This window comes from Bos indicus, chromosome 19 (genome assembly GCF_029378745.1).
Source record: "Bos indicus isolate NIAB-ARS_2022 breed Sahiwal x Tharparkar chromosome 19, NIAB-ARS_B.indTharparkar_mat_pri_1.0, whole genome shotgun sequence".
Taxonomy (NCBI): Eukaryota; Metazoa; Chordata; class Mammalia; order Artiodactyla; family Bovidae; genus Bos; species Bos indicus.
Genome location: NC_091778.1, coordinates 35730862 through 35745410, shown reverse-complemented (window position 1 = coordinate 35745410; position 14549 = coordinate 35730862). Strand labels below are relative to the sequence as shown.

Here is a 14549-nt window from a genome sequence, read left to right as displayed (position 1 = left end):
ACTATCTCTGGGCGCCGCCATGTTGCGCACGACACTTGTAGCGCGCCGTCGCCGCGCGCCTCAGCGCACGCCGCAGCCAATCAGCATCACAAACGCCCCGGCCCAGCCCCCGCGCCGCTCCTCGGGAAAAAGACTACAAGTCCCAGAGGGCCTCGGCGCCGCCACGTGCTGTCCCCGCCCGCCAATGGGCGGAAGCGCCGAGCCAGCCTGCTCCCGCCCCCCAGCGCGCCCGAGCCAATCGGAAGGGGCGTGTGTGCGAGGGCAGGCGGGGAGGGGGTTCGCTCAGAACCCGGAGGCCCTGCTCGCAGGTCCCGGGGTCCCGGTGGTGGCCGGAGCGCTCGGTCCGCTTGCGGCCGGCGGGTGGACCCCTCCCGCCCTGCGCGCGCGCCGGCCTCCCCTCCGTCTGCCCTCCTCGGCTTCCGCGCGGCGGCGGCGGTTCCTCCCCTTCCCCCAGCCCTGGCTCCGGGGGACCCCGCGATGCCGGTCCGCACCGAGTGTCCCCCGCCGGCCGGTGCCTCGGCCGCCTCCGCCGCCTCGCTCATCCCGCCACCGCCTATCAACACGCAGCAGCCCGGCGTGGCCACCAGCCTGCTCTACAGCGGCTCCAAGTTCCGCGGCCACCAGAAGAGCAAGGGGAACTCGTACGACGTGGAGGTAGTGCTGCAGGTGAGCCAGCGGCCCGGCCTCTCGAGACGTCCACGGACCGGGCCGCGCCGCCGCCCCCTCGGGCCCTCGGCCACGGACGGGCCTGCTGCCTGGGCCTGCCGGGGGCCCTCCGGCGCGCCCCAACCCTGCGGGCCCCAGCCGGGGACCGGCCGCCTCAGATCCGGCCCTGCTTCCCCGTGGCCTGTCGCCCCAGCAACAGTCCTTCTTCCAGTCCCTCTCGGACCCCGTCCGGGAAACTCTCCAGGGATTCCCTCTGACTCTGGACTCTTCCAGGCCCGAGACGTGCCTGCTGCCTCCCACGTTTTCCTCGGTCCCATGAAGCCCAGGCCCTGGGGCCCGCCTCCTCCTCCGGGGGTTTCCTCCTCGGCAGAGCTTCATCCGTCTCTTCCCTCCATCAGCCCCGGAACCTGAGGGCCCCCATCCTACCCCGATTCCTGCCCCATTAGCCTGGGCACTCACATCCTAAGTGGGCTCCTCACAGTCTGTTAGAAGCTGATCTCCTAGCCCCCCAACCCATGGTCTCTTCCTGGCTCAGACTCCTGACACTCCCTACTCCCCACCCTCTAGCCACTTCCAGTCCACTCCTTTTCTCTCCATCTCTCTGCCCAGACCTTCCCATCTCCCTGTTCTCCTTCCTGGCTCTAGGGGACCCTCTTACTGTATTTTTAACTTTGATCCACATGTCAGGGCTTCCTCCTTAGTCTCTCATACTCATGCTAGGAAATGTAACTCACCCACTTTTATTTCTCATATGGTATTTCCTCCTCCCATCTGACCTGGATTTCTGAGAACCTGCTGCCAGCTCCTAATGGCTTTGGAACTTTAGCTTTACCTGTCCCAGCTCCTTCCTGCACTTCACTCCTCTCACGCAGATGGGAGCACACTTGACATTTCCTCCTGGCCCATGGAGATCGGCTGTGGTTAATCCTCTTTCTGCTCTGCCTTCCTGGAAAACTGTTCCTCCTGTCTATCTGCCCAGGCCTGCATCAGGACCCACTTCCTCCTCCCTTCGCCCCTTTGTCTTCAGTCTGATACCTCATCTCCTAAGCTGTGCCTAAAAGCCCCTCCAAGCACTGTCCCCTCAAAGGTCTTGCAGAAGCTTTGATGTTCTGTGTGAGGACAGAATGTAGGATGTAGATGTAGAATGTAGGTCCTGTGTGAGGACAGAATTTTTCTCCTGCCCTTTGCTCTTTACTGATTTTAAATCTCAAACAGCCTCTCTTCTCAGCCTCTCTTCTCCCACCTTTTGTCTCCACCAACTGCCGATCATTCACCTGCCTCTTTTTATCTTACTGCTTTGTTGGAGCAAATTGTTTACTTTAGATCAAGAGAACTCCATCTCTGTTAATTGTGTCTCTGGTCTACAAACTGAAATTTCTAATATAAGCTATGATATTTATTGTAATTGAAAAGATGGGCATTACCTGGTGGTCTCATGGTTAGGATTTGGCGCTTTCACTACTGTGGCCCAGGTCCAGTCCTTACTCGGGGAACTGAGATCCTGCGAGCTGTGAGACAAGGCCAGGAAAAGAAAAGGGTCGTGGCTGAGTTATTTCAGCTCTCACCATTAGATGACCACTGTGGCAATCTCCCTTCTCTTCTGCTCCAAATGTGAGAATTGAGTAGGAAGATTTGCAGCTCATCATACAATTCTAGAAGTGAGATGCCTGGTGTGGGTCATGTTTGGGATGATCTTGAGTTGGGCCCCTTGTTGAGTTTGATGGTGTCTAATGGGGTTGGGGACCAGTGGCGGGGCAGCCTGGTATCACAGACAAGTCTTGGTTCCTGCGGCAGCTCCCCTCCCTGTCCTCAGCATGTTGTTTCTGAATTCCTGCTGGTGCCAATTCCCTTGTGAACCGGTGGGAGTAGGGGTTGGGTTGGTGCATGACTAGCAGGTCCCAGGGTGGCCAGAGCAACCTGGGCAGTGGCTGGAGGCCACTTGGAGTTGGCCATCTCCTGGCGGGGGCGGTGGTCACACCCAGGAATGCCACCCTGCACCTGGATGGGTGAGTGTCTTACTGTCACAGAGACAGTCTGGCCTGTGAGTTGCCCAATCAGCTGGTTTTTCAGCCACAACTGGGTTCTTGGGCTCTGTTGTCTTAGAAACTTCTGACTTCTGTAACTCCACCTCTTTCCTGCTTTCTTTGTTTTTCATAGGCGCTTTATTGAGGTATGATTCACCTGTCACACAAGTCACACATGTAAGGTATACAATTCAGTAGTTTTTAGTGTGGTCCCAAAGCTGTGTAACTGCCATTGCAGTCTAATTTTAGAACATCTTCATTATCCCCAGAAAGAATCCTTAGCTGCCACACCCCTCCAACACTATTCAGTTGCTAAGTCATATTCGACTCTCTGTGAGCTCATGGACTGCAGCACGCCAGGCTCCTCTGTCTTTCACTAACTTCCGGAGGTTGCTCAAACTCATTTCCATTGAGTCAGTGATGTTATCTAACCATCTCATCCTCTGCCGCCCCTTTCTTCTCCTGCCCTCAATCTTTCGCAGCATCAGGGTCTTTTCCAGTGAGTCGGCTCTTCGCATCAGGTGGCCAAAGTACTGGAGCTTCAGCTTTAGCATCTGTCCTTCCAATGAAGAGTCAGAGTTGATTTCCTTTAGGATTGACTGATTTGATCTCCATGCAGTCCAAGGACTCCACCCCTAGGCAACCCCTAATTTTTCTTCCCCTAAGATTTGCTTATTGTGGGCTTTTCACACAAAGGGAATCATACAGTAACTGTGTCCAGCTTGTCGCACGGAGCACCGTGTATTGAGGTTCGTCCACATCACAGCAGGAGCCAGTGCTCCCTCCCTCTGTGCTGTTGTGTCATCGTCCCCTAGTGGCTCTGCAGCATTCTGTTCCTTTGTTGATGCATAGATGGCTGTTTGTGGGTGTTTGCACTCTGGGACTGTCATGAACACACCACTGTGCACATACACGCGCGAGTTGTTATGTGTACATTGTCTGCATTTCTCCTGGGTGTCTCCCTACCAGTGGAATACTGGGTTGTGTGGTGACTGTTTAACATTTGGGGAGCTGCCAGGCTGATTTCCAAAGTGGCTGCACCATTTTCCACCTCCACCAGCAGTGTCAGAGGCTCCAGTTTCTCCACGTCCCTGTCACACTTGTCACGGCCCCTCTTTGATTATAGCCATCCCAGTGGGGGTGAGGTGGCATCTCTTGTGGTTCTGATTGAATTTCTCTGATGACTAATGATGGGCCTCTCTTCATGTGCTTCTGGAGTGGTTTCTTTTCCCCTAAAATTGCAATTTCAAGAGTTCCTCAAATCTTTGTAAGGTTCTGACCTGGTGGTGGTGTTTTTTTTTTAAATGTTACTCTGACTACTCTCTTTCTCTTCTGCCATCCAGGAAGCCAAGAGTGAAGTGAGGGCCAGGTCACTGTAGGAGGAATATTAGGGAGAGCAGCGGTTAGACACAGGTGTGCTTCGAGCACCTTCTTGCTGAGCCTTCGCCTTGTTCTCTCTCACTGAGATGCTGGCTGGTTGCTGGGTCGACACTCCCTTGGTTCAAAAAGATCAATTTGAGCAGAGAGGGAGAGACACATGGTTGGATGGAGACCAAACTGAAATTCTGATTCTCAAGCATGTGATAATCCATCCAAAATGTTAGCCAATTTAGTTGAGTTTTTAATCTTATTAGCGAGTATCCTTGCCACCTGATACCCTTTCTGGCAGCTGTGAAACCCAAATTGTATTGAATTTGGTGAGAATCACACCCTTGAAACAAGGCTTCAGGTTCAAGCCGTGGGTCCTTGAACACAGCTCCCTTGCTGACCCCTGTAAGTTCAGGTTGGCTGCTCCATTTTGTCAGATGCCCACGTCAGCAGGTGAGGATGTTTGCAGAGCTGCGGTGGTTTTCAGGTGCGGACCTTTATCCACTGCAGCAGACGATGGGACCGCTCCAGCTTTGTGAAGCCGCGTGCTTCATGCTGGCCAAGCTCACTGCAGCTTTGAAGCACCACTTTGGTGTTTGACTGAAGGTGCATTGGAAGGTATAGGGTCCTCAGATCTGAGAATTGCAACAAATGTTTCTAGTTTTTTTTCTTTTTTTAATATGTATCTATTTATGTGGCTACACCTGGTCTTCCTTGCTGGCATGCAGATATTTAGTTGCAGCATGTGGGATCTAGTTCCCTGATCAGGGATTGAACCTGGGCTCCCTGCATGTGGAGCGTGGAGCCTTGGTTGCTGGACCACCAGGGGAGTCCCCCTAGTTTCTTAACACGAGGCCTCACTCAGAATTAAACACTCAGCTTGCTGCTGGACCGGGGAGACCCAGCTGTACCAGCTTCCAGGCTCCCTTCTCCCCGGCCTCCAAGGGGCCTCTGCATGCTGGACATGCTTCCGCTGTCCCCGATGGACCCTGCGTTTATGACACGGCTGTGTTGTCCTGTCTTTTCAGCACGTGGACACGGGGAACTCCTACCTTTGCGGGTATCTGAAGATCAAAGGCCTTACTGAGGTAAGTGCTCTTCCCGCAGGCGGGGGCCTGGTGGGGACAGCACGTTGGGACCCCAGGTGTGAAGGGCCAGCGAGCTCGACTCGGCAAGCCTGACTCAGGAGCCCCATACCTTGAGTGCAGTTATTGTCAGGGAGCGGGAGCAGGCAGTGTGGACGTGTGCATTCACAGACGTTAAAGTTTATCAGCAGATCACCATGTGACCAACACTACTGATTTTACTTTGATCCTTTTTGAGGAAAACAAAAATATAATCAGAGCATCGCTGCCGCCATCATGGTCAGTTTCACTTTCTGGAATGAGCAGCACCCCTCCAAGACCGTGGCCCTGGAGGTTCCTCCTGCAGAAGGAGCTGTTCCCTCCCTCAAGGCCAGCTTTTCAACCTTCAGAACTCAGGAATGTCACAGGCGAGAGAGAGCACCCTCTGTGTTCCCACTGGCGAGCAGGAGCGGGGCCTGGCCACGCTGCTCAGAGTAGTGAGGGTCTGGCAGACACCCTCGCCTCCTCCTGCCCACAGCCTTCACCTGTTTGTGTCAGCTGGCTTACCCGTGAGGAGGTGAGGGCTCCAGGTGCCCGCTTCAGGTCCCAAGGGGACGCGACATCAGTGAGCGGGCAGCTCGGAACTGCTGAGCCCCAGGCTGGGCCCCCACAGTCGGGAAGCACTGCTTTTCGTCTCCCTGTCCCCCTAGTTCTCCTGCTTTTCTATCAGATGGCTGAGAGACTCCTGAGAATTTGATTGTTGAGACAGATCTCTGGAAACATATCAGGTCAAGTCGGGGCAGCAAGTGACAGCATGAGGAAGGATTCTCACCTGGGTCTGTGCTGGAGAAGACCCAGCAACAGAACACTCTCAACTCGGAGGCGGCCACACGTGTGTGTTGAGTGCAGAGCAAAAATGTTGAACTTCGTTAGGAAACCAGCAGAGTCTGTAGTGTGGAATGGGGACCTGATTCCAAATGGTCACAGCGAGCTGCACACAGATGGTGGGCAGGACTAAAAACCCACAGACGGAAAGGCTGCGGATGGCCCTGTGGGGGCAGGTGGCCCGAATGCAGGGTAGCGCCCCAGGCCACCCAACAGCCGCGTTCCCAAGGTGGGGGGTGTCGCTGCCAGCTCTTCCCACTTGGAGCCACCTTCATCAGAGGGGGCTGTGCTTCCTAAGGGTCTGTCATCCTGCCCGAGTCTTCCAAGTCTTTGAATTCACCTTGTTTTAAACTCTTTTTAACTGAAATATAGTTCCCATAGCACAGAGTTCACCCATTTAAGATGTACAGCCTGAGACTTCCCTAGGAGTCCAGTGGTTAGGACACCATGCTTCCACTGCTGGGGCTTGGATTCCGTCCCTGATCAGGGAACTGAGATCCCACGTGCCACACGGTGTGGCAAAATTTTTGTTTGCTTTTCCATTTATAGTTCTGGAAATAGCAGATATCTGACTTATTTTAACATGACTAATCAGCCATGGTCTTTCTCATGTGTATGGAAATAGGAAAACTAACTATATGATTGGAGATGACTGGCCTCCTACCTGCCTTGAGTCACAAACACACAGTTTGGGAAGTTTGGTTTGCCTTGTGGAAACTGAATCCCAGAATTGTGAAGAATGGGTGTCAAGTGATACTCTTTGCAGTCCCAGCCAGCCACCCGTAGGGAGAGGGGCATCTTTGGGGAGCCCAACATAGGTGGCTGGGAGCCCAGCGGGAGGGTGTCAGCCCCACCACACACTCCCCGGACAATGCTGGGCACTCTGAGGCTGTGCTGGGTTTACTTGGAACACAGGTGGTCATGCCACCAGACCCAGAGACTGCCTTACTGGTCAATCAGACTTTGATCTTCCAGAAGGTGGGTCTTCACGGAAAGCTGGACTCACCTCCAGGCAGGTGGGCCTGGAGCCAGCGAGGGGAGGACGGCCCAGCGCAGTGGGCCCGCACCTGGGGATGCTAGCCATGCCCGCCCTCCCTTTGTGACCCCCTCCCCCTGGCTGTAGTCAGAGCTGGAATGTCCTTGCTTGCCCTGTGAGGGGTTTTATCTTTGGGATTCCTTCTGTTCCTTCATTCATTCATTAGATACTTATTTTATTTAATTCTCAGAGTTTGTGGGTACCTAGTGGTCACCCTGATAGACTGCCTGGAACATTTTAGAGAGAGGTCGGTGTAGAATCACCTGTTAGGAAAACTCGTGACTTGAACATAAGCTTGTTCTTTGTTATTATACTTGATCATTCATCCTTCTCTCTCTTTATGGACATCTTGATAAAATACGAAGATTCAAAACTCAGGAAGTCAGTATACTGTATAGCCGTTAATTTAACGTCTCAAGTCAGCTGCCAGCTTACAAAGCATTTTTTCCCTTAGCAGGTCTTTCTCAAATGGATTGCTATAATTTGGTTTATACCTTTAAAAATCAGGTTTTCGCTTAGGCAGTTTTGGTCTCTGTAATTTTTCTGCTCTGTCTGTGTCAGTATGTGTTTGAGGAATGCGGCGCCACCGTTGGGGCGAAGGTTTCAGTTTTAGGGGGATGGCAGATCTGCAGTGTTTCAAGTTCACTGCTACAAGAGCAGGCTGCCTTGGCATGTGCAGAAAAGTGGTCATGGCCTTCCTGGAAGCCCCAGGCCAGCGAGGCCGCAGTACCCTGTGGGGGCGCCGAGCCACCTGGGAGGCAAGCCGGGAGAAGTGGCATTTAAACCGGTAGAAATGTTTAATGCTGAGCGAGAGGGGCTGACGTGGGGTTTGAGGAAGAGAGCAGGTCCTCCATGGTCTCAGGACCTCAGGATGGTGATCTGTGCTCTGCTGGGTGGGGGTCATCACAGCACCCCCAGGAATGACCCGGGCTGGCAGGCAGCGCTGAGGGGCTGCCTGGTGACACTGAGGGGTTGCCTGGTGGGTGGGTTTTTACAAATGCAGAGAAATGGTAAACTTTTTACAGTGGTTACTTGTTCTTCGATTAACTTTTCCCAAATCTTTTGTGCTTTTGTATGAGCAGAGGGACAAACAGCAGGGTTGTTGGGAGTATTAACATTTCAGGCACCCAGTCAGGATGACCACTCGTTTGCTTTTCTGGTGGTTATGGTTTCCCAGGGCAGACGTGGTCATCAGTGTTTCCCGTCATGTAAGTTGTCTTAGCTCACATGATAGAATTAATTACACGAGTGCCTCTCACGTCGGGGTTATTCTACAGCCCCTTCCCTGCCCCTCGAACCTAAAGAGCTGGCACACCAGGGATAGACTGAGCCAGTCTGAGAAGCGATGACCAGGCTGAGGCATGAAGACGGGGCTGTGATTTCGTAGTCTCTCTGGGTGTTTTCCTTAGAAAGTAAAACCTATCAAGTTACCATCTGCTCTGTATGCTAGAATATTCAGAAGTAACTTGTCCAAGTTCTTTTCTGAGCCATCAACACATCACAAGCGCGCCAAAGAAGGGTCCTCTGCTTCTGGCAGAGTCCCCAGAATCCAGGAGACATCCCACCCCCACCCTGGGCCCCTCAAGTCAGGCTCCCTCCTCGGCCGTGGGTGTTGCTGCACCTGCCTCTGGTGGGTGGTTGCCCAGCAGTGTGGTCCTCTTTTCAAAGTTCTGGGGAGAAATTAAAGTGAACTTGGTTTGTTGTTTTGTGTAAAGTTAGAACTCCTGTTGGACATCTTGTTTGATATTTGTGTTTTTGCCACAGGAGTACCCGACCCTCACGACCTTCTTTGAAGGAGAGATAATCAGCAGGAAGCACCCTTTCTTAACCCGCAAGTGGGACGCTGACGAGGACGTGGACCGGAAGCACTGGGTGAGTGCCTCGGCCCCGCCCCCAGGCCTGCGTTCCCACCCAGCCCTCATCCTTTGCTCTGCTTTTGGCTTTCAGGGCAAGTTTCTGGCTTTTTATCAGTATGCAAAATCATTTAACTCAGACGACTTTGATTACGAAGAGCTGAAGAGTGGGGACTATGTCTTCATGAGGTGGAAGGTAAGGGGGCCCGGCCTCATCCTCTCTGCTCTGTGACCCCTCCCCCTGCTCTGTGACCCTTCTCCCTCTGGCTTCATCTTCCACCCTGCAGGCTGGGTCATCCTGAGGGTCCCATGGACTTGGGAGACTCCTCTTCTTAGCCCCTAAGTGAAGTGACCTCCCCGGCCACCCTCTCACCCAGGCTGTGGGCCATCACAGCGCCCCTGGTCCCTCCAGCTCAGGGAATGGGGGTGGGTTTCCCTTCTAGCTCCTGAAGAGTCTGTCGGGTGGGCTCCCTCTGGTACTTCCTGAGCTAGAGCCACGGGTACCAAGCTCAGGAGGTGAGTTGGTGCCAACCCCAGGCCCCCAGCCTGTGGGAAAAAGCTGTTTTATTTTGAAATCTCGCCAGTGTTTCTACAGACCAAAGCCTGGAGCATCCTCCTTCCCAGGCTCTGTGCTGAGAACCGGGGCCGGGGCTCGGCCCAGACCTGAGTCCCAACCCACAGCCTCCTCCCAGCTCTGACCCTAGCAACCTTGAGATGTGGGGCCGTGCTTGGTCTAGAACACACAGGTGGCACATGGTTCATGGTCACGCAGTGAGGCTGAGAGCCAGCTGCAAGGGGCAGGGAGGCCTGGGGGCCGGAGCCATGACACTGACCCTCTGTGCGCATGCAGGAGCAGTTCCTAGTCCCGGACCACACGATCAAGGACATCAGTGGTGCTTCCTTTGCCGGCTTCTACTACATCTGCTTCCAGAAGTCAGCGGCCTCCATAGAGGGCTACTACTACCACAGGAGCTCAGAGTGGTAAGGACTGAGAGCTTGGCCACAGTTCCCAAAGTGCTCACACGGGGGCTTGTTTGCCTCCCCAGAGTGGTGTAAATGGGTGCAAAGGTGAAGTTCTGGGTACAGGGATTCACTGCTGAATGCTTTCAAGCAGCCCTATTTTCAGCTACGTTTATCTCAGGCTTGTGGGTCCTGTCTTCATTCCTCCCAGACTCAGTAGTTAGAGTGTGAGATCCCATGTGAACTCTGCTGTCAGCAGCCTTTCTGATTTTGTGCTCACCTTCCTGCTAGAAGTCTGTTGGTAACCAGGGCCCGTGGGCCTTATGGGCCTGCCTTCTGCCAAGGTGACAGCCACGTGCTCCTGGGTGTGGCCTTTGCCGCAGTTCTGGGGCCTCTCATGACTTTTTGAGCTTCTGTAGGTGCCCTGTCCACCTGAAGGGTGGCTGTGCCCTCAAACACCTGATTTCTTCTGCATGTTGAAGCTCTTTATTTCCTGTTAAGTCTTGCATGCTTTAGAGGTTCATGAAGGACGCTGCCCAGGGCTGACCAGCAGTGGCCAAGGGCCCAGGGGTTCCGTGCTACCCTGGCTTCTCTGAGAACAGACATTGTTGGGATTTCAACACCTGTTCAGTTTTCAAATGAGTGTTTAAAACTTTTGGTCTTCTTTTAAAATCACCAGCTTTATTGAGAAGCAGCTCACGTGCCATCTGATCCCCTCATTGAAAGTGTAGAGTCCAGGGGGCCTTCGTGTCAGCACGGTTTTGTCACCCGATTTCAGAATGTTTCCACTGGCAGAGAGGAAACCCTGTCCACCTAGGAGCCGTCACCCAGCTCTCCACCCCCACCAGCTGCAGGCACCACTAATCCGCTCTGAGTATAGGTTTGCCTGTTCTGAGCACTTCACAAATGTGGGCCCGTGCACTGTTTGCCCTCTGGGTCTTGTCATTGTGTTTTGAAGACCCCATATTGCATGTTGAGTGCGTGTCAGTCCTTCGTCTTTATTGCTGAGCAATTTCCTGTCATGTGGATGGGGGCCACATTATCTTCATCTGTTCATCAGTGGATGGATGGATCTGTGGCTCATCCCCACCTTCTGGCTGCTGTGGACATGGGTGTGCCCAAGCCTGTCTGGGTCCTGCTTTCAGTTCCTCAGGGCACGCGGCTGGGGCAGGTTGCTGGGTCATGGGTGAGTCTGCGGTCACTTCTTAGGGAACCGTTTCCCATGGCCGTTGTAGCTTCCCGCTCCCGCCAGGGATGCACACGGTTCTGCTTCTCTTGCGTCTCCACATGCCCCCAACACTCAGATGTCTTCATGATGCCGGCTGGCCCACCAGGAGGGGAGGGCTCTGCTCTGACGGCTAACATGACGGCCTTCCTTGAGGTGTTTGGGGGAGAGATGAGCCACTTTTCCTGTGCTGCACCTCACTCCTCTGTGGACAAGTGAGGGAGCTGACACCCACACCATCCATGCAGGGTGTCCCCAAGTGGGAGCTGTCCCTGCCTGTTTCTCCATCCCCTGTTTGACTCCTGAGAGCATCCATCACGGGGTCATACTCCCCGCAGAGCCCCTGATGCTCTGGAGTCTCACAGCCATGTCCAGGGAGGAGGAAGATGGAGTCGCTGAGGTAGGGGGTGTGGCTGTGATGTCATCATTCCAAGCCCTCCAGATTCTGGGCAGATCAGCATGTGCCCAGGTCCCCTGGGAGCTCTGAGGGGCGCACGACTTCAGAGGGAAGCAGGGTGGTGGTGCAGGCAGAGGACCTGGTCTGCATCCTCCCCCAGAGGGCCAGCCTCTCCTTGCCTAACAGGCTGTCTCTGGTTCACTTCCCCTGAGGAAGCTGAGATAAGCTTGCATTTCATCTGGGCATGGGGTCTCCTGGCACCCGCGAAGTGGGTTCCACACCCTGTGTGGTTTTCAGGGTGCTCTAACACCTCTGCCTCTCTTCCCACAGGTATCAGTCGCTAAATCTCACTCACGTTCCAGAACACAGCGCCCCCATCTACGAATTCCGGTGACAGTGGCTCGGAACAGTAACCAAACAAACTGAACTTGGCAAAAAAGAACTTTGCCAGGAAAACCGTGTACCTGCCAGAACCGGGAGAACGTGTGTTCCTGTTTCTTCACGAGCAGACTTGCATCGAAAGCATGAATGTCAGCCCGCAGCATCCGAGGAGTGGCCAGCCCGCAGGGCAGGTGGAGGGCGACCTTGGCTCCTCCTCCCTCCCTGTGAGGTTTGGTCGTGAGCTGTTTTTAGGCTGCCGTCAATGCACTTTTCCTTCCTGCACAGCTAACTTCTGTATCCCTGAGATGCACAGCCCTTGCTCCACCCCTGCCTCCAGCTGCATAGGTCAGCCCCAGCCCCCCCTGGGCCACGGTGCTCAGTGGTCCCCACCCAGGGCCCCTGCCCCCGGCTGCTTAGTCTGGTAAGTCAAGAGAAGGCAGAGCCCAGCTCCCATGTGCCCCTGGAGTTCGTGCGGGGCGCAGGCCAAGTGCTCAGCGAGGGCGATCGAGCCAAGCTAGCCTGTGGCCAGTGGGTCCCTTGGGCCTGCCGTTGGGACCACAGGGTTTGAGGCTTCCAGGTCCCTGGCAGGAACAGACTCCAGTCCTGCCCACTCAGCACGTTTGCTCCAAACTTTTGAACTTGAGGGCAATACTAAACTTTAAAAAAAGAAAAGTTTTTTTATTACAAAATTATTTTTATGGTTCCTTTAGCAAGGACCCTATGGCAAATGCACAATTATTCAGAATTACATTTTATCGTTTTCACATTGAAAACAGCAAATGTTGACTTAGTAATTTTTATATCTATATGTAAATGTATATTTAATCAGCCAGCAGTTTGAAACTGGTCACCTGGTGAGACGTTCTGCAGCATTGCATCCATTCTAGTGCTAAACGTGAGGACCATTCTGGGGGGCCAGTTTAGCACTTGTTCCTCCTCCTTTCGCTACTCAGAACAGCAGCACTTCCCAGCGACCTCTCCCATCAGGCAGAAGGGGCCGCTGCAGCCCTCGACCCGCAGCTCAGCGGTGTGGGGGCATAGGAGGGGCTGAGCTTGAACACACTCAAGTAACCCGAGGCTCATGTGCCAAAGTGTGTGTGTGTGTGTGTGCACACAGGCGTGCGTGGCTGTTTTGTTTTGTTTAAACGTTTAGAGAGCTTCATGTGTCATCCGCTACAGCCCCCATATGCAGCAAGGCCTGGGTGGGTTTGGTGACTTCTGGTGATTTATAGACTCATTCGAAACCCAGGAGGGAAAGCTTTAACTGAGAGGTGGTGTTGCCATAACCCACAGGAGCGGAACTGGCGCGAGGGACAGGTCCAGGGCGGAGGGAGAAGACACAAAGCCCTCCGGTCTATGTGAGCGGTGAGGCGAGTCTCTTAGTCTCAGAATCCTTTATTGAAGTACGTGCTGTATGTTGCTGAGATTGCATGTCAGGAGAAGCCTTAAGGAGAAGTGCTGGGAAGGTGGCTGCAGCAGAAGGATGGCTCACGTCCGTCTCAAGAGATGAGTCAGAAACATCCTCTTGATTTTAGAGCCGGCTGGCAGCACAGGAGCCGGGTGGCACAGGCTCCCTTTCCCTGCCCTCAAGTTCTCAGTGAGTAACCAGCGCCTGCATTTTGCCGGCTCCTTGAAGGGTTCAGGTACCCCTGGGGGTGAGGCGCCCCACCCCCCGCCGCCTCCCAGAGCTGGTCGGAGCCCATGTGTGTGGCTGTGAGTGGGCAGCCAGTGGGCTGGACAGGGTGTTGGCATGTTGCTGCTTGGTGGCCCAGGTGGGCAGGGCTCTGCTGTGGGCTGACTTCCTTGCTGAGCCAGGGGTCAAATGCAGTGGTGTTTGGGGATGAAGATGTGGTACGTTTGCCAGCTCTTTGGGACACACCTGTGATGAAGGTTGGTTCTCGTAAAATCCCAACTCCCAGGGGTGCAGAAGCAGGGGTTTCCATATCCCCCGAGGAACCCCCAGACCCTCCACCCTGACTTAGGTCCTGGGGGAGCTTGGACCGTCAACCCCAGCTGTGGTCACTGCCGAACCTCCTCAGTAATCCACGCACCTCTGGTTCTACGTGCAATGCTTTTGGTGGACACTCTTGTTCATCACTGAGAAACCAGGGCAGATGCAGGCTCCCCACCACCTCCCGTCCCCACTCAGGACCCAGCTCCTGCTCCTCTGCTCCGCTCTGCACGCCCAGCCCCCCTCTGCCCGGAGCCCCCCCTCCCACCCATTGCCCTCTCCAGCTCCACATGTCTCACGTGTGGATGGACGGACTGAGTGGCGCCGCCCGTGCAGCGCTGGTTCCGTGGGTGACGTGCACAGCAGACTCCAGGGGGCAGAGGGGCTTTTCAATGTCTTTTGCTTTCAGAAACAGGGAATTTATATTCTAAGGCCTTGAAATGATATTGTTTTTCCTCATAAAATAGTCAGATAAGCTAATTTTTAAAAAAGAAATGCCATTGAGTATGTGCATTGTGGTTTAAAATTACTAACGAGTTCTGGGAAAGAAAAGTAATATTTGATTTTGGATCTTACATGTTTTTAAAAATTAGATTTGAATGGGCAGAAGGATGAGTATTTTGTTTCTTTGGGGAGGATATGTGGAAAGGGTGTGAGAGTTTGGGATGGGAGAAGTATTTTGCAGAGCTATCAATGTCCAAATAATTTTTAAAAAGTAATAAAGGTATTTAAGCTTCAA

The 14549-nt window shown here is 53.9% G+C and overlaps 1 protein-coding gene across 1 annotated transcript; it reads left to right on the top strand.

Annotated features, from left to right (window-relative positions):
* The first annotated feature begins 19 nt into the window (after positions 1-19).
* GID4 (GID complex subunit 4 homolog) lies at positions 20-14549 on the top strand. Its single transcript, XM_019981977.2, is given in 8 exon segments — positions 20-276; positions 278-364; positions 366-666; positions 5087-5146; positions 8808-8915; positions 8991-9092; positions 9747-9877; positions 11809-14549. Coding segments are annotated over 8 exon segments (1110 nt in total). The 3' UTR covers positions 11873-14549.